Source organism: Myotis myotis, unplaced genomic scaffold, assembly GCF_014108235.1.
Source record: "Myotis myotis isolate mMyoMyo1 unplaced genomic scaffold, mMyoMyo1.p scaffold_m19_p_10, whole genome shotgun sequence".
In the NCBI taxonomy this organism is placed as follows: Eukaryota; Metazoa; Chordata; class Mammalia; order Chiroptera; family Vespertilionidae; genus Myotis; species Myotis myotis.
This window is the reverse complement of record NW_023416314.1, coordinates 36,848,094-36,865,973: the sequence shown is the minus strand read 5'-3', so window position 1 is coordinate 36,865,973 and position 17,880 is coordinate 36,848,094. Positions and strand designations below refer to the sequence as shown.

At 58.2% G+C, this 17,880-nt stretch overlaps 1 protein-coding gene across 1 annotated transcript in view; it reads left to right on the top strand.

Annotated features, from left to right (window-relative positions):
* The window catches only part of MYO7A (myosin VIIA), an 84,433-nt gene that overhangs the window by 16,211 nt on the left and 50,342 nt on the right, over nt 1–17,880 (top strand). Inside the window, exons 4-10 of the mRNA XM_036324888.1 lie at nt 4,820–4,972; nt 13,106–13,290; nt 13,810–13,931; nt 14,012–14,154; nt 14,416–14,529; nt 15,607–15,760; nt 17,192–17,268. Of these exons, the coding sequence (XP_036180781.1) occupies nt 4,820–4,972; nt 13,106–13,290; nt 13,810–13,931; nt 14,012–14,154; nt 14,416–14,529; nt 15,607–15,760; nt 17,192–17,268 (948 nt within the window). The remainder of the gene's footprint in view (nt 1–4,819; nt 4,973–13,105; nt 13,291–13,809; nt 13,932–14,011; nt 14,155–14,415; nt 14,530–15,606; nt 15,761–17,191; nt 17,269–17,880) is intronic.

Genomic DNA, 17,880 nt, shown 5'->3' with positions numbered 1-17,880 from the left:
ATATAATTACATATTGTTTTTGTGATTAATCACTATGCTTTAATTATGTTCCATTTGTAACAATGAAATTGGGGGTCACCACAACATGAGGAACTGTATTAAAGGGTCGCGGCATTAGGAAGGTTGAGAACCACTGCTCTATTGGGTTAAGGCATCCTGTGAATTCATTGTCCACCTGACTTCCCCTGGGAATCAGCCTGACGGGTTAACCTTTTATCTCCCGTGTCTCCTGAAGGAGAGGGAACACGGGGAGTGTGAGTTGGTAGTGGGAGTGGGGCTTTGAGGAGGGAAGGAAAGGTGTGAGGAAGGTGCACGGTCTGGATGAGGGCTCAGAGGGGAAGCCTCTGAACACATGTGCATGTGTGTTGCACGTGTGTATGTGCATGGGGACGTGCAGATGTGGTGCAGAGAACAGGGTGGCTGCTTAGCAGGGACGTGAGGGACTCAGAGAGATTCAGTCCCACCATAATTTGGGTTGTACTCATCTCTAGCCCAATAGAGATGGGACTGAGTCCTTGTCTTAGCCTCCTAGTCTGATGGGGGAGAAGGAGGGGACAGCAACGTGGAGCAGAAGGCTCTGCTGGGGAGAGGGGAGGGCTCAGGACGATGGAGGCCTTGTAGTGGACATGGAGGGAGAGGGCATCACTGTTACCCCTGCAGCTCCCGGGACATCCCCATCAGGGTCTGCACAGCCCTTTGACCCCGTTCCGTCTTTGGGTCCTCACAGCATCTGTGACAGGCCAAGTGGGCAGCCACTGTTACCCCCAGGGACACTGCGCACAGAGAGGGGCCAGGGAACTAGTCACACAGCTGCAGGTGACGGTGCTGGGGTGAGGACCCAGGCCCTCTGGCCTCTGTGCATCCCATTCCCCTCCCAACATCTCAGTGGCCACTTGGGGCTCAGGTTCATTGACCACCTTTTGTGCCCTGGGTTTGGGAGCGCCTGCAGGGTCATTCCTGAGGCTCCAGTTCTCAGACGCCCCAGGAAGCCACTGGCTGCAGCCACAAAAGGGGGGCTGGCGGCACAGACAGGCCCACGAACCTGCCTGCAGCCTTCAGGGTGGGGCCCCGGGACGCTGCCTGCAGGCTTGAGTTTCAGCTGGGTCATGTTGCATGTCAGATGGTGTCCCGTAACTGTGTCACCAGATCTCAGACGTCCCCTCCCAGCCACCTTCACTGAGGCCGTAAGAGCGGGGGCTGCATGACTGGCTGACGTGGAGCAGGATGGGGAGGATGGGCTTGCCTCAGTGGAATCGGGTGCCTGGGCTCTGGCCTCCTCTTTCACCAGCCTTTCTCACGCTCATGCCCGCCTCACCCCTCCAGGCCCTCTCTTTTATTCCTGTCATCCCATAGACTTCTTCAACTTGAGGGTAGGGACCAGGTGACTCACATCCAGTTCTCCAGAGCGCAACAAAGGGTCTGCCCAGACAACGTTCTCCAAAGAGGCCTGCTGAATGAATGAATAAGTGAATGAATGGCAGGTCATGGTTGCAGTCCTCATTGGAATCCTAACACTCCGCCTTTGCCCAAGCCCTTCCCGTGGCCAGATGCGCCTCCTTCTCTCCCTCTCAGAGCATGTGGCCCCCCTCTCTCCGAGCTCAGTGCCAGGCCAGCTCTTTTCCACATGTGCCACAGTCCCTGCAATTGGCCATGGTCTCTCTCGCTCCCTCCCCCTCTCTCTCAGGGCCAGGCCTTGGTTTCCGCCCTGGTTACACTTTGGTCCGTGTTGTGGGTGGACATTGACCTGAGGGTGCTGCCTCAGCTGGAAAGGGGTGGGGAGAGACTCAGCTCTGCCTTTGGACTGGACAGGCCACTGTACCTCTGGAGCGTGACTCCTCACTGTAAACCAGTGGCCGGTCGCTCTGTCCCGAGGGAGTATAACACCCAGCGCTGGCTGAGGAATGCCCAGGCTCCTTTGTAGATCTCGCAGGAGTAAAACAAAGGTCAGCCTTCATTGTATCAGTGAATCCTCCCAACATCCCCAAGAAGAAGGGACTGTTGCTCTAATTCCCATTTCGTAGGTGAGGTCGTGGAGGCCCAGGGGAGCAGTGACATGCACAGGGTTACAGGGTCACACAGGGGCTGAGTCGCCTCTTCTCTGTGCTGAGCGGTTCGGGGGGTAATTATGAGCCCAGAGTTGGGGTCCAGTGGGGAAGGCAGACAGCTTGCCCGGGAGTCCTCTCTCCAGCCCACAGTCAGTGAGAGGGGACCAGGCGGAGGGAATTTTCCACCTGGATCAGCTTTTACGAGGAACAGGGAGCCTGGGCGAGAGGAATGTTCCGCTTGGGACTGGAAAGCCCAGGCGCGTTCTTCGATCTCACCGCCCAGCCCATTCATGCCGCGGGGAGAGCTGCGTGAGGGCCTGGCCTGGATTGAATTGCTCCTGGCCCAGGAGGTGCCTGGAAATGCCAGGGAAACCGAGGGTGTGGGCACTGGCTGGCCTGGGCCTGAGCCTCTGAGGGCCTTGTGCAGGCCACCGCCCTGCTCTGGTCCTAGTCCCCCAGGTGAAGTGAGGGGTTGGGATAGGAGACCTCTGGGGTCCCCGTGACCAGGACTTCTGCTTGATTCAGACCTGGTCCGCCGTGCTCGCCAGCTGGCCACTGGCCCATTAGCAAGTCCCTGCCACGGTCCCTGTAGGGGGCACCGTGGAAGGGACACGGCAGCCAGGGAGCCTGGCCCCCAGGAGCGCCCAGCCTGGGGCAAGTTGGGGGTGGGTGGGTCAGGGACAGAGCTGCACTCAGACAGTGGCAACCCAGGTGACCACTGCCTCGCAGTGGGAGACCCAGGCCACGTGGGGACCCAGAGGGGGCCCCTGACCCTGCTTGCGGTGGACGTGGGCGGGGGGCGCAGGTGGAGCATGTGAGGGTGGGCAGACGTGTCATGGAGGCTTTGGAAACTGGGGAACATCTGAGCTGAGCCTCAAAGGCTGACGGAAAGAAGGGAGAGGGCACAGCACAAGCCAGTCACAGAGGGGTTTGGGGACGTGGACACCAGCCTCCCCTGGCCTGGAAGCACAGAGGTAACTGGAGCACAGGCTGGCGGTCCTGGTGTCCGGCTCACGCTGGCCCTTGAACACCAGGCTGAAGAGCATGTGTGTGGGGGAGTCAGAGAAGCGCTGAAAGCCCCAGAGTGGTGGGATCAGACTGGTGCCTGAGGAAACGCCAGGGGGTGAGGGGTGGGAGGGGAGGGCTGGAGGGGAGGTAGAGGACAGCAGGGGGCAGGGACCAGGTGAGAGCTGGTGTTCCGGATCAGGATCAGCGTAGGGGTTTGAGGTTGGCGAGGAGGGCGCTTTAGAGGATTGAATGGGTAGGAGTGGTGACCAGTTGGATTGGGGGTGAGATGGGATGGGGGGGCGGCGATGCCCAGATTCCTGCTAAGAAGATTCCTGCTAGCATCTAGCTGCAGGGGCTGGTTCTCCCCGAGGGGACCTGGAGGAGAATCATGACTTGTCCAACACACCTGCTCAGCAAGTCGGAGGCTTGAGCTGGAAGGTGGCAGAGGGACCCCAAAGTCAGGACCCCAGGGTTCTGGCGTATGGGAGGAGGGAGGGGGCCCCAGAGGTCTGTGGGGGCTTGACTCAGGCTGTGGCCACACCCCAGAGCACAGGTCAGACTCACTTCTCTGGAGGGCTGGCATTGTGAGGAGAAGGTGCTGGAGACTAGGGGGAAGGTGAGGGGTGGAGGGTGGCGGGAGAGGCTTCCAGTGCTGGGAGGAAACCTGGACTTTGCAAGTTTGTTGAGAGTCAATGCTGTTGGCCAGATGCTCCACCGTCTGCCACCCGGTGGCAGCAGGGAATATTGCAGGGAAGAGGAGGGGAGCCGGAGGGCAACCTGTCCTGTTTCTGCTTCTGCTCAGTAGTGAAAGCGCCCCCTCCACGGGCATCAAACCCATGAAATACACCCGCCCCCTCCCCCGCCTCCCCCCCCCCCCCCCCCCCGCCGCCAAATAGGTCCACTTCTCCCCTTCACCAGCCTCAGCCTGTGCATATGCCGTTCCCTGGACCTGGAATTTCCTCTTGTGGGGACTCCCACATCTTTTTTCTTTTTTTAAAAAAATATATTTTATTTATTTTCCACAGAGAGGAAGGGAGAGGGACAGAGAGTAGAAACATCGATCAGCTGCCTCCTGCACACCCCCCACTGGGGTTGTGCCTGCAACCAACATACATGCCCTTGACTGGAATTGAACCCAGGACCTCTCAGTCCCCAGGCCGACGCTTTATCCACTGAGCCAAACCGGCCAGGGCAAGGGACTCCCACATCTTACCGGGTCTCTTTCTTATCACTCAGGTCTGAGCTTAACTACCCCCTCCTCGGAGAGGTGGCCCCTGACCACATTGTCTAACGTCGATCCCCCAGTGGCTCTCCATGCTCTGTGCCTGTTGCTTTATCCCTGGAACTCTCTGAAGTTACTTTTTGTGCATTTGTTTACCGGAGTCTAGATTGGAAGCCAAGGCTAACTCCAAGTATTACACTTTCCATCCCATCCCGCACGTGACTGGGGGACCTCATCCCCTTTATGACAACCTATGGGGCCACAGTCCCTGGCCTGCCTGCCTCTGAGGTCTGTCGAGAGAATCCCTAAGAGGAGGAGGAGAGGCCCCTGGGGGTTGGGGCGGGAAGCACCGTCCTCATAGACTCAAACCTGTTAGTACGGATGTGTCCCCAACGTGTTTGGCTGAGGAAGAGAATAAAGAGAACAAAACCCTTAGCAGGGTTGCACGGACTGGGGGTTCCCTTCTGTCCAGGGCCTCTCCCCCATCCTCCCGCAGCCTGGGATCGGGAGCGCACCCTGACATAAGCCCCTGTGCCTCCCGCAGGAACACTGGATCACCCCGCAGAAGGCCACGCACATCAAGCCCATGCACCCCACGTCGGTCCACGGTGTGGAGGACATGATCCGCCTGGGGGACCTCAATGAGGCTGGCATCCTGCGCAACCTGCTCATCCGCTACCGGGACCACCTCATCTATGTGAGTGCCGCCCGCCCGGCTGCCCCGGGCCCCAGTGCCACCCAGGGGCCCAGGCTCCCGAGACTGCCAGGCCTGCTGCTGGCCCCGGGCCAGGGACCCCTCTGCCGTGTCCCTGGGGCTGGCTCATCCTCTCTTTGGGGCCGTGGCCTGTGTGGTCTGTGGCTGGGGAAGGAGGCTGTTTGTACCACAGGTTCATGTGCCTCCGTAGGTCTTGGAACCACGGGGAAGCCAGGGCAGAGCTGGTGAGAGGCTCGGTGCTTTGCCCAGAGACAGGGAGCTGCTGCCCCGCCCACCCGGGGCTGCTGTGCGGTCAGGCCTGCTATTGGGTCCACAAGGTCAAGAGAGGAGGGGTTGGGAGTCCTATCCTCAGGCAGGGGATGGAGGAGGGAACATGCTCCTTGTCTCCCCTCCCCTAAACCTCCATATTACACCCCACACTCCACCTGGAAACTCAAGACAAATGAAGACAGTCTCCCCCAGACAGGACTGAGCTGATCCCAAGAGGAGGAGGGGCCCATGGGCGTTGAGGGCAGGCAGTGCCCATCAGAACAAGAAGGCCCTACGGAGATCATTTAATTAGAGGTTCTCACACTTTTTGACCCAGGAACCCTTTGTGCTCTTAAAAATAATTGAGGAGACATAGCCGGTTTGACTCAGTGGATAGAGTGTCGGCCTGCGGACCAAAGGGTCCCAGGTTCGATTCCAGTCAAGGGCACGTACCTTGGTTGCAGGCCCTGGCCCTGGTCAGGCCTCGTGCAGGAAGCAGCCAATCAATGTGTTTCTCTCACATCGATGTTTCCCTCTGTCTTCTCTTTCTTCCACTCTCCCTAAAAATCAATGGAAAAATATCCTTGGGTGAGGATTAACCAAAAAAAGAAATTATTGAGGACCCCAAAGTGTGTTTATGTGAGTAATGTCTACTGATATTTACCACATTAGGAATGAAAACCGGGAAACTTCAAACATTTTATTAATTCATTTAAAAATAACTATAAAAATCCATGACAAGATAACATATTGTTATGAAAAAGAACTATATTTGCAAAAAAAAAAAAAAGATAATGAGATGAGTGACATTGTTTTACAATATTTTCAAATATCCTTAATGTCTGGCTTTAACAGAAGACAACTGGATTCTCATATCTGCTCTGCATCCAGGCTGATGTTTTAGTTAAAGTATATGAAGAAAATCTGGCCTCACTGATATGCAGGTGGAAAAGAAAGACCTGGTGGACTTTCTAAAAGTGTCTGGGGACCCTCAGAGGTCTTTGGGCCACACTTACAGCTGTGGATCTACTCCAATAGTCCCATTTTACAGACAGGAAGACTGACACCCCACGAGGTTTAGCCAGGCCCACAGCAGTGTGCAGGGAGAGAGCGGAGGGAGCCCCCGAGGCCAGTCCCCAGGCCCTGGGCAGGCTGGTATGGAGGGCATGCTCAGGGGGCTGTGGGGTGACAAGTGCCTGGGAGAAGTGCGGAGAAGGTTCCGAGGGATTTGCAGGAGGGAGGTGCCACTCCCAGCTCGGGGAGAGTGGTGGGGCTCCTGGAGGTGCGTGAGGCTGGCTGGTAGAGATGGCATTCAGGGAAGGGCACTGCATGCCTAGAGGCGGAGACAGGACCACGCCTGGTGAGTGAGCGGCACAGGGTCGTTCAGGTTGTGAGGACCATGAAGGGGAGCCAGGGGTTGCCCCTGAGGAATCACAGCAAGGAGCTCTCTGGGCGAGGGGCCCATCCCCTTAGAAGCCCGGGCACTGTGGCCCCGGAGCTGCTGGGAGGCCCTCTGCTACCCTCCCCACAGTGGGTGCCTCTGGGGCTTCAGGCTCCCAAGGAGAGGCTGTGTCTGGGCCCTTGGCATCACCCCTGGCGCAGGCACAGCAAGCGGCTTTCACAGGGAGCCCTTTGCACTGACAGGGTGGGGGGCTAGAATTCGAGTCAAGGCCAGAGATTCCCCTGAGGGCCCACTGGTGTCTGCACCCCAGTCATTGGCAGTCCCCCCCTTGCTCCTCTCCCTGGGTGGCAGGTGGACACCGCGGGGTCCAGGGCGCTCCGTGGCCACTCCCTCAGGCTGAGTGGAGGCTGGCACTGAGTCTGGATGCAGCAGGGAGGTGCCCACCCACCCGAGGTCACTGCCAGAGCCATTTCCTGACCCACCCTCCTGCCAGGAGGCCGGGCCCCGCCCAGGGAGGAGCTGAGGGAGGTGGGAGGTGTCTCCACCGTGGACCCTGCAGACCGTGTCTGAGAATCACTCTGAGGCTTGAAGGTGGTTATTGTACACAGTTCAGTGATTTTGCAGACAAACTGGTTGCTCACGTGGGAGGCAGTTGGTTCGTAGACTGAATCAAGGAAAAAGGCAAAGGCGGGTTCAGAAGGGCTGCGGTGGGTGGGGAACTTCAGAGTCCCAGGATCAGTGAATCCTACTTGTGATTGGCTGGCAGCTGGTGGAGAAAGCGGCTGGACATTGTGTCTTCAGAAGGCTGACTAGGGGTCAAAGAAAACCATTCCAGAGGTTGTAGATTCTCCAGAAAATCCCGGGATCTGCATCATCTGCCTCATCGGAAGAGTCACTAGTAACCTTTCTGACCCCTTTTCTGGGTGAGGGAGAGGGGGCAGGGAGGGGACAGGGGACGGAGCTGCCTTCATTCCGAGGCTCGGGTCAGAAAACCAAGCCATGGCCCCTGGAAGGACCCAGCCTTCTCGTCCATGGGCCTCAGATTCTGGGTGTCTGGGAAGTCGTGCTCAAGAGCTTTAGGGTTCAAGGGAGTTTCTGGACTTGGTGGCTCCATGGTTCTGTGACTGGGTGGGTGATGTGGAGGAGAGCAGGGTCTGAAGAAGCAGCTGGGCCGGGCCGTTGTCCCACTCAGAAACCGTACCTGTCCCTCACCATGGCAACCCTGGTCACTTCATGGCTTGGGTTACCCTGGGCACAGCCCCGCACACCCCGGATTTCCTCAGATTACCGCACTGCTCACAGCCATGAGCGGGGGGACACCCTGTCCCTGACTGTCTGCCCTGGGCTTGCCTGCTACAGCTGGCCCGCCCTCAGGAGCCCGCGGGACAGACAGTACCCAGGCCACAAATCGGCCCAGGCACGCCAATAGGAGGGGGCCCTCCGAGGACACCTGGCAATCTCTCATTGGGGACCCAGAGGCCAGGGGCTGTCCCTGGGTTCTGCAGGGAACAGGTGGCAGGGCTGATAGGGACCAGGACTTCCTGATGTTGAACAGAGGTCTGGGAGGCCTGCACCCAGTCTTGGCAAGTGGCCTTTGGGGAACCTCTGGCACTCTGGTCACAGCCTTCCCTCCGGTGCAATGAGGAGACTCTTGGGTGGCACCTCTGTGACTCTGGGGAGGTATGTGTGCCCCAGCATGTGTTTTGGTATTCATGGTCTGCTAAGGTAGAGGCTGCAGGCTGGCAGACCCGAGGGCTTCCTGGAGGAGGTGGAGCTTGAGGTAAAATGGATTCCTGCCACATCTTGGGGGTGGTATTTCTGGCCTCGGGGAGGCCCCCTGATCTTCCCCTGGGGACCTGGAGGCCCCTAGGGACCTTGTGTGCTGTGTTGGGGCTTAGGAATCATCCTTATCTGTCCTCCAGCCCAGCCCAGGGCCCCACAGGGCAGGTTTTATTACTGAGACTTGAGCAAGAGACCTGCACTGGGCAAGTGGGCAGTCACTGTCTGCTGACTGTGGACTCTCGGAGAGAGAGGCCAGAGGGCTCGGGAAGCAGTGCTGAGAGTCTCAGGGGATGGATGGGCACGAGGCCCAGAGAGGGGCAGGCGGGCCTGGTCTCAAGCCGGCAGTGGCAAGCCTCTTGCTTCTCCTACCCCACCGCCAGCTCCACAGTCCCGCAGGTGCATCCTGAGATTTGGGGAGGTCCAGGTGGGAGAGCTAGAGCTGGGGCTCTGGGCCCAGGTCCCTTGCTCATCCCACTCCCTGCTTATCTGCTGTGTGATCTCGAAGCCACTCTCCTTCCTGGAGGCGCAGCTCTCCCTTCTGAGAAGGGAGCGTGACTACGCTTCTCAGCGGCCTTCTGAGGAGGTGCGGGGAGATGCTGTGAGCTGCGAAGCCCTGCGCCCAACGGGACCTTCCCGTCAGGTGGAGTGTCCTCGCCCTTCTGCGGGGGAGGGTCCTCTCCCCGAAGGAAGAGGCCTTGTTTTTATTATTTATTTTGAAATGGGTGTCCGCGCTACAGATTAGAACGTTTTCCTTCTGCCACACAGAGAACCACTGCCATTAATTTCCAATCGATCCTCCAGTGTGCACAGGGGATTGGTTCCAGGACCACCAGTCAATACCCAAATCCGTGGATGCTCAAATCCCTTATATGAAAGGGTGTGGTATTTGCATATAACCCATGCACCCCCTCCTGTATTCTTTAAATCAGTGGTCACCAACCGTTCAGACCTCACGGAGCACCAGTGGTCTGTGGACCACCGGTTGGCAGCCGCTGCTTTAAATAATCTCTAATGGTACCTAGTACAATGTAAATGCTATGTAAATAGTTATTATTGTTTAGGGAATAATGACAAGGAAAAAAGTCTATACATGTTCAGTTCAGACCCAACCATCATTGGCCTAACTACATAGTAGGTCAGCAACAACGTAACTTTTTCTGAATATTTTTGACTCATGGTTGGTTGAATCCATAGATGGGGAATCTGTGGATATAGAGGACTGACTGTATATGTGTCCTATATAATAAAACCCTAATACGCAAATCGACTGAACACTGTAACGACCAGCGGAATGACCGGTGGAACGACCGGTCACTATGACACGCATTGGCCACCAGGGGGCAGACGCTCAATGCAGGAGCTGCCCCCTGGTGGTCAGTGCGCTCCCACAGGTGGAGCACTGCTCAGCCAGAAGCCCAGCGAGCATAGGGGCAGTGGTGGGAGCCTCTCCTGCCTCCATTGCAGGCAGGCGGTAAGGAGCAAGGGGTCCCGCACTGCAAGAGCCCTGGGCTGCAGACTGTGAGAGGGATTGGACCTAAGCCAGCAGGCGGACACCCCCTGAGGGGTCCCAGACTGCGAGAGGGCGCAGGCCATGCTGAGGGATCCCCCCCGCAGTGCATGAATTTTGTGCACTGGGCCTCTAATATATATATGACATAAAATGTGTTACACAATTAAAAATTTTTGTCTATGATGGTAACATTGCCCCCAAACTGTTCCATGCTTTTCCACTGGCCACATGTCTGGGCCATCCTTCCCGTCAGCATAGGTAGGGCTGCCTTAGTGTTGCTGACAGGCCTGTCCCCCGAGCTCCCTTCCCTGCTTTTTCCTGGGCAGCAGGGACTTTCGTCACCCATTAATGGAGTCACTCTTTGCGTTAGTCAGTAAGCATTTGCTGAGGGCCCTGCGTGCTGTGCAGGGTGTAGGGGAGAGCGGACCAGAGCTATAGCGGAGTCAGGTGGACCAAGTGAAGTCCCGGTGTGAGCTGTGCTGGGGACACAGGAGGGCGCGGCTTCCTGCAGGTCCCTCTCAGCTTGGCCTGGAAGGATGAGAAGTTCTCTGGGCAGGGGATGGAGTGTGGGGCTTTTAACTGAGGTGTTTAATATGAAGGGTGCCTCTGGCTGTGGGATGGGGCTGGTGAGGGCCAGGCTGTGAGGGCCGGGCTCGGGGTCTTGTGGGCAGGGACAGGATATGGACTTTGTCCTGAGGTTGTGGGAATGGATGGGGATGACATGCTCAGGTTGCTTAAAAGCTGACCCTGCTCACAATGGAGGGTAGATGGGAGTGGACAGGGTGGAACCCGGGAGCCCAGCAGGGAGGTGCTTGGCCAGCAGGGGGGTGGCCATGCTGATGGAGAGAGGTGGGCTGTATGCAGGAGCGAGAGGTGTGGAGGGAGCTCCCAGGCCCTGCTCTGCCTGGGGAAGGGTGGTGGTGGCGTGTGGGCCGAGCTGGGAGGCTGAGGAGGAGCCCCTTGGAAGGGAGAGGAGGTCTGGTCTGGACAGGCCGGTGGACGTCAGTGGGGACACTCAAGAGGCAGGGGACTGAGGGCCTGGTGCCCAGGAGGGCCCAGTGGAGAGGCCATGGAGCCCTGGTGGGAGGAGGGGGCAGGGCGCGGCCCCAGGAAGGTGCTCCTGGGGTCTCAGCAAGCCCAGGGCCTCTGGCACTGCCCCTGCCCCTGCCCCACCCAGTCACAGACCCGGCTCTCAGACCACCTCTGTCTGGCTCCCTGTTGACTGAAATTAGGTCTGAAATACCGTCTCTGCCTGCAGCCTCTGCAGCAGCCGCCCCTCTCCCTGCAGCTGCAGGGCGACCTTTGACCTTTCTCCCAAATGCCATGCCCTTTCATGCTCGATTCTCACTGAGACACCTGTCCCCACCCTACCTCGAGGAATTCACGGGGGTCCTTGAGCTCCCAGAGCCCCAGGCTTTCCCTCCACGGCCCCCAGGGATGGGCTGTCAGCGGTCCGTGTGCCTCAGAGACAGTGCTGCATGGAGCCAGCCTCATGCCACGTGGTGATCAGGGGCCAGGCGGGTGAGCAGATGCTTTAAGGGGGTATAAGGAGGAAAAAAGGGGCACCTAGGGCAGCCGCTCTGCACCAGGCACCTGCAAAGGTCATGCCCTTTGGACTTTACAACAGCCTGGGAGGTAGATGTTAACCACCCCCCTTTACAGATGAGCAAACGCAGGCTGGAGACTCAAAGTGATGATCTGCCAGAGATGCTCCTTATGGCCACTCACCCCCCGGGGCCCAGAGTCCAGCTGGTTCCCACCGCTGGGCAGGGCTGAGCTGTGGGGAGGATGGCTGACGGGGTCCCGGGCTGCGGGTCGGGTCGGCAGGTTCTGCTCTGAGCAGTCAGCCCAGCCCTGGGCTGGTGGGGTTGTTGGTGGAGAAGGACCTTCTCTCCCACCTTCCAACTTCAGACCAGCTGTGCGGGCGGGTGAGTGTGGCACAGAGCCACCCAGCTCTCCATGGTGCTTGGCCTGGCCGCTCCTCTCCAGCCTCCTTCCCTGTCCGTGTCCTGCCCCGTCTCTTCCTGCTGGGGCTCCTGCCCACGGTCAGCTGGTCAGTGTGGTGAAGCTCAGCCGCTCTGGCTCAGGCTGCTTGAAGGTAGATCCTGGAGGGAGAGAGTCCTCCGGGCCCCAGAGAAGGGTGGTCCAGGGCGGGCAGAGCCGGGACTGGAGCCCGGGTGTCAGGCTCCCAGCCCAGGGCTTCCAGTGGCCACACCTGGCCCCGGGTGGGTGTTTTCCCTGCCCGCAGCAATGCCTTTCCTGCATGGCCCCTCGGGCTGGGGCTGCTGGGGGGCACTGAGGCCTAGGCGGGCGGGAATGGCGGACTGTCACCTCCCTGTGAGGTCACATCTTTCTTCAGCCTGTCCAGGCCCAGATGTCAACACATTTATCGCCAATTACAGGCTGGGCCTGGTACTTTCGGGGTGGGGTGGGGAGGGGCAGGAGGAGGGAGGAGTAGCCCTGGGTGCTTCACTGTGTCCTGGTGGCTTGTTGTCCCCGAGTGGCAGGGCCAAGCCCACAGCAGGACATTTTGCACAGGTGGGCGTTCTGTGCACTAAGCGGGGAGCCCACAGACAGAGGCTCTCGGAGGGGCCCCTGGCCCTGAGCCTGCACTGCCAGGATGTCTGGAGGTGCCCCGTCCCCAAGCTCAGGGGCAGTGCTGCAGGGACTGAGGCCCACCCAACCCAGCCACACCCGCTCGCCCCTTCAGCTCCTGTGGCCTGGTTCCCCTCCCTCTGTTCTAGAAAGGTCCAGTTTAGAATTCCACTCTAAAAGTTCGGGCTGTGGGGCTGGGGGCAAAGGTGGGAGCCAGCATTTGAGGAATACCTACAGTGTGCTAGGAATTTTCTTTCATTTTCATAACCAGTTGATTTATGCCCATTTTACAGATGAAGATAAAGAAATCAAGGCTCAGAAAACCTTTCTCCCTCTCTCCTCACTTCCTTCCTCCCTTCATCAAATGTTCCTGACACCTCCTCTGAGCCAGGCCCAGTGCTCCTCTGAAGACCTGCCCCCAGGCCATAGGGAGGCGGGATTCTGGCACCAGAGCCATGAGGCTCCAAAGCCAGTGCTGTCCCTTCCGGAGGGAGGGAGCAGACAGAACCTGAGAGCTTCTGGGGTCAGAGCCTCCCACGGGGGCAGCGGTGAGCTCCCTGGCCCTTGCTCTCCACAGACGTACACGGGCTCCATCCTGGTGGCTGTGAACCCCTACCAGCTGCTCTCCATCTACTCGCCAGAGCACATCCGCCAGTACACCAACAAGAAGATCGGGGAGATGCCCCCGCACATCTTTGCCATTGCCGACAACTGCTACTTCAACATGAAACGAAACAGCCGTGACCAGTGCTGCATCATCAGGTGGGTGGCCCAGCACCAGGGTGGAGGCCCAGGCTTAACCCCGAGAGCACTAGCTATGTGCTCCTGCTAATGTCTCGTAGTATTGAGAATCACCTCCCCTTTCCCAGGTCTTATATCTCTATTAATGCGACCCAAGCTCATGTTAGCTTTTGAGACCAACCTTACTAGAATTGACTGCTGGCTCCTATTAAGTTATGGTCAGTGGAAAGCTCAGGATCCTGTTCTCTCTTGGGCAGAGGGTAAAAGGACAAAGCACGATCCAGAATATAATATGTGCCATTCTATATAGCAAGTAGGGAGGGAGGGGTGTGCATGTCGGAATGAAGGGGGAGGAAAGTAACCTCTGGTTGTGGCAGAGCAATGAACTCCTCTAGCCTTCCCAGACCTGGATGGTCTCTATTGTCAGCCCATTACACAGACGGGGGAGGACTCGTAGGGGAAGCAGCTTGGGCTGAAGCGCTAAGAGGAGGGGGACAACGCAGACTGTGACAGGCCCTGCCTGTGTCTGGGTGTCTGCAGTGGGGAGTCTGGGGCAGGGAAGACAGAGAGCACGAAGCTGATCCTGCAGTTCCTGGCGGCCATCAGTGGGCAGCACTCGTGGATCGAGCAGCAGGTGCTGGAGGCCACCCCCATCCTGGAAGGTAGGGCCAGGGGCCGCAGGGGAGGGCTGGGCGGCTGGGCGGGGGCTGACCGTGCCCGTGACCCTCTACCCACCCTGAAGCCTTCGGGAATGCCAAGACCATTCGCAACGACAACTCAAGCCGCTTCGGGAAGTACATTGACATCCACTTCAACAAGCGGGGTGCCATTGAGGGCGCCAAGATCGAGCAGTACCTGCTGGAGAAGTCGCGCGTCTGTCGCCAGGTGGGCCCAGGCCCGGGGGCAGAGCTGTCCCTCACAGAGCCCCGAGCCGCAGTGCTGCGTGGGATTCACGCGTCCGAATAGCCTCAGTCGTCCCTCGGCGGCTGCCTGCTTGCATGCCCGAAACCCACCATGGAACCACCAGGGGAGCTTTTTCAGAGAAGCCACTTGTTCAAACAGCGAACCGTGTGGCCAGGCTTCCTGATTGGTTCCTGGCGGCCTCCCCCTGTGCTCCTGCCCCCAACACCTGTGCCCCGTTTTCAGGCGCCTGACGAGAGGAACTACCACGTGTTCTACTGCATGCTGGCGGGCATGGGCGAGGACCAGAAGAAGAAGCTGGGCCTGGGCCAGGCCACCGACTACAACTACTTGGCTATGGTGAGGTCCAGGCGGGGCATCCAGGGAGGGGACAGCCATCCCAGTGAGGCCGGGGTCAGCCCATCCAGCCCCTCCCCAGCCCTAGGCCGGGTGGGTGGGAATTTCCACGTGGGCTTTCTCCCATCCTCTCGCCGGCCCCACCCCCAGCCCACCCTGGGCTTGTGTGTGCCCTAAGGCCTCTTCCCCACGTGGGTACACCCCTGCTTGCACACACATCTAGGCAAATTCTCCCCACAGACACACGTAAATGTGTGTAGACGTCCCAGACCCAGGGACACATACACACACACACACACACATACATGAGCCCACCTGTACATATATACTGTATTAGTGTAGTGTAAAGACTTGAAGACTGGGGCCTCTGCCAGGCCCCCCAGGAGTGCAGGGTGCAGGACACAGTGGCTTCATACCCGAGGGCTCGCTGATTACCGGGCTCTGGTGCCAGCCTCTTGCTGCTGGCAGGCCACCAAGGAGAAGTGGACCCAGGGCTATTGCTACCACACAGCAGGCTGCCTTGTGGGGCACCAGCTTCCTTCAGGTCTCTCCTGGGGAGACCTGATGGCTGGTTGCCTGGAGATGGGCTGAGCTGTGTGGACACAAGTGTGGGCAATGGCACCTGAGGGATGTGGGACAACGAAGGTGCATGTATGTGTTGTAGGTGTAACGTGCACACACACACACACACACACACACACACACACACACAGACATGGGTCTACAGGCACACACAATGGGGCAGGCCCTGCCAATGCTTCTTCACCCCAGGCTGCACCCGGTGAGGGGTTCAGGCCCTGAGGGTGGGTGTCCCTGGGTGGAGGGGAGCATGGCAGGGCCTTGGTGCTGTGCCTGCAGGCAGGGTGATGGACCAGGCCTGGCGTCAGTGACCCAGGCCTCTTACTCGTGGGAAATGGGGCATCCGGGGTTTCCAGGCGGAGGAGATGTGTTCCCGAGCAGCCCACGTGGGAGCTTGGTAGCCTTCCTGAGAGTCATGGTGCCCGGAGCCAGGCTGCTTGGCCGGGCAGTGAGGGCCCCCCCATGCCCTCCTTCACCCACTCTCCCCCTCCTGCCCACCAGGGCAACTGCATAACCTGTGAGGGCCGCGAGGACAGCCAGGAGTATGCCAACATCCGCTCCGCCATGAAGGTGCTCATGTTCACTGACACAGAGAACTGGGAGATCTCGAAGCTCCTGGCCTCCATCCTGCACCTCGGCAACCTGCAGTACGAGGGTGAGGGGCCTCAGTGCACCCCACTCCCCAACCCTGTACTGAGAGTTCACTTCTAACACTCAGCATGACGCCTAGCCGTCCAGGGGGTGCTGGTGGCTCAGTTCTGTCTCAGTTTCTGTCGCATGTGCCTGTGGGAGATTTGAACAGGTCCCCTAGCCTCAGGTGTGGTTTAACTCAGGTGCTGAAATTCCACCATACAGGTGTATGGATAAAGTGTAATGGGCGATGACTATTGGCCCTTTATTTTAAAAAATATTTTTTTTATTGACTTCAGAGAGGAAGGGAGAAAGTGATAGAAACATCAGTGATGAGAGAGAATCATTGATCAGCTGCCTCCTGCACACCCCTCAGGCCCTGCACCCTGGCCTGCTTTCATCTCCAGCCCCTTGGCCCTCATGCTGGGGCATATTCTTTGGACATTCTCTCTTCTGTGCTGCTCCTACTGGGGATCGAGCTCGCAACCCGGACATGTGCCCTTGACCGGAATCGACCCAGGACCCTTCAATCCACAGGCTGATGCTCTATCCACTGAGCCAAACCAGCCAGGGCTCTATTGGCCCTTTAAAACCGCTTCCAAATTTGGTTTCTTCCTTAAGGTCAGGTGTCTTAGAGAGGGAGTAAGTTTTTTAATTAAGTCATACTAAGGTATGAGTGATTAAATATCCATCTTCAGAAAAGGGGAAAGGCTAGAAAAGAGAATATGCTCACTCATCTAACACTCCCTGGTCACCTACTCTGTGCCAGGCTGGGAGACGGTCCTCTAAGGCAGGCACCGAGTTCCACTTTGCTCTTGCCCTTGGTATCCAATACAGTCCACGACTGAGTAAGAGCCTGAGCTTAAGTCGAAACTGACCCTCTTGGAAAGTTTGTTTGGTGAATGGATGGATAATCCCAGCTCTAAGAAGCTCACAGTCTAGTGAGTCTTAAAAGACCAAGAGAATGCATACATGAGTAGGAAAACAAATTGATGTTCCTCTCTCTCAAAGTCAGTTCTTAAAAAAAAAAAGTCTAAGAGATGAAGAAAGGGTACACCAGGCAGAAGGGAGAGTTCATACAGAGGCTCTGGGGTCTGAGGAAGCACTGGGGGAAGGACAGAGAGTATCAGGCACTAAGCCAAGCAAGGTCACAGGACCTGTCTCGGAGGAGCCATGGGCTGTTCTGGGAGCCTAGAGTGAAGGCTAGGGGGCTGGGGGGGCGGCGGGGGCATGACTTCCAGTGTCTGATACCTGGGTGCCAGGTGTTGGCTACACATGGTTTCTAAGCTCCTGGTGCCCATAGCTCATGATGAGAACATTCATCAAACATACATTGACCAGAGAAGCTGAGTGTGGTGTCCTCTGTGGACAGGGTGGGCATTCGTCCCCTTAGACTGCCCCCTTGGCCCCTGCCCACCCTCCCCTGCCTGATGCCGTGCCCTCTTGCTGCTGACAGCCAGGACATTTGAAAACCTGGATGCCTGCGAGGTGCTCTTCTCCCCGTCCCTGGCCACAGCTGCATCCTTGCTCGAGGTCAGTGCCCGGTCTTCTGTCCCCTCAGCTGTTTTTGTTTCTCTCAGAGGGACGGTTTGGACTTCAGGCCCAGGGGCTGAGCATGTGGGGCCCAAGGAGCTGGGACCTCTGCTTGGGAAAGTTCTAGAAATTCAACACAGAGAACCCATGGTGCACAGGATCTGTGCTGGGCACGGGTCCCTAGGAGGAGGAGAGCCTAGAGCCTTTCTTCGCCCAGCTGGTCTTGGGAGCAGCAGGGACTTAGGGGACCAGGGTTGGGGGCCCCAAATGAATCAGTCTGTCAGTCTTTAGCAAACACTAGGCTTGGCCCTGGCTTGGAAAACGGCGATGAGTAAAACCAGAGTAAGAGCCAGTCCTGGGAAGGGCAGGTGACATACGGGGAGTGGGGGGTGGGGGGGTGGGGTTGGGGGGGCGGGGGCGGGGCGGGGCAGGCAGGGGCTGTCAGAGAGCATTTCCCTCCGCAGGCAGCGTTGGGGTGGGTTGGGGTGTGGGGAGGATTTGGCTGTAGGGCCTGGGAAGGGCATTCTTACGGTGGGGCTCTGCCCTGCGGGACCGTCTGAGTGGAGGGAGCAGTCTGAGTGAGGCCTGGTTGTGAAGAGGGAGGGGTTCTTG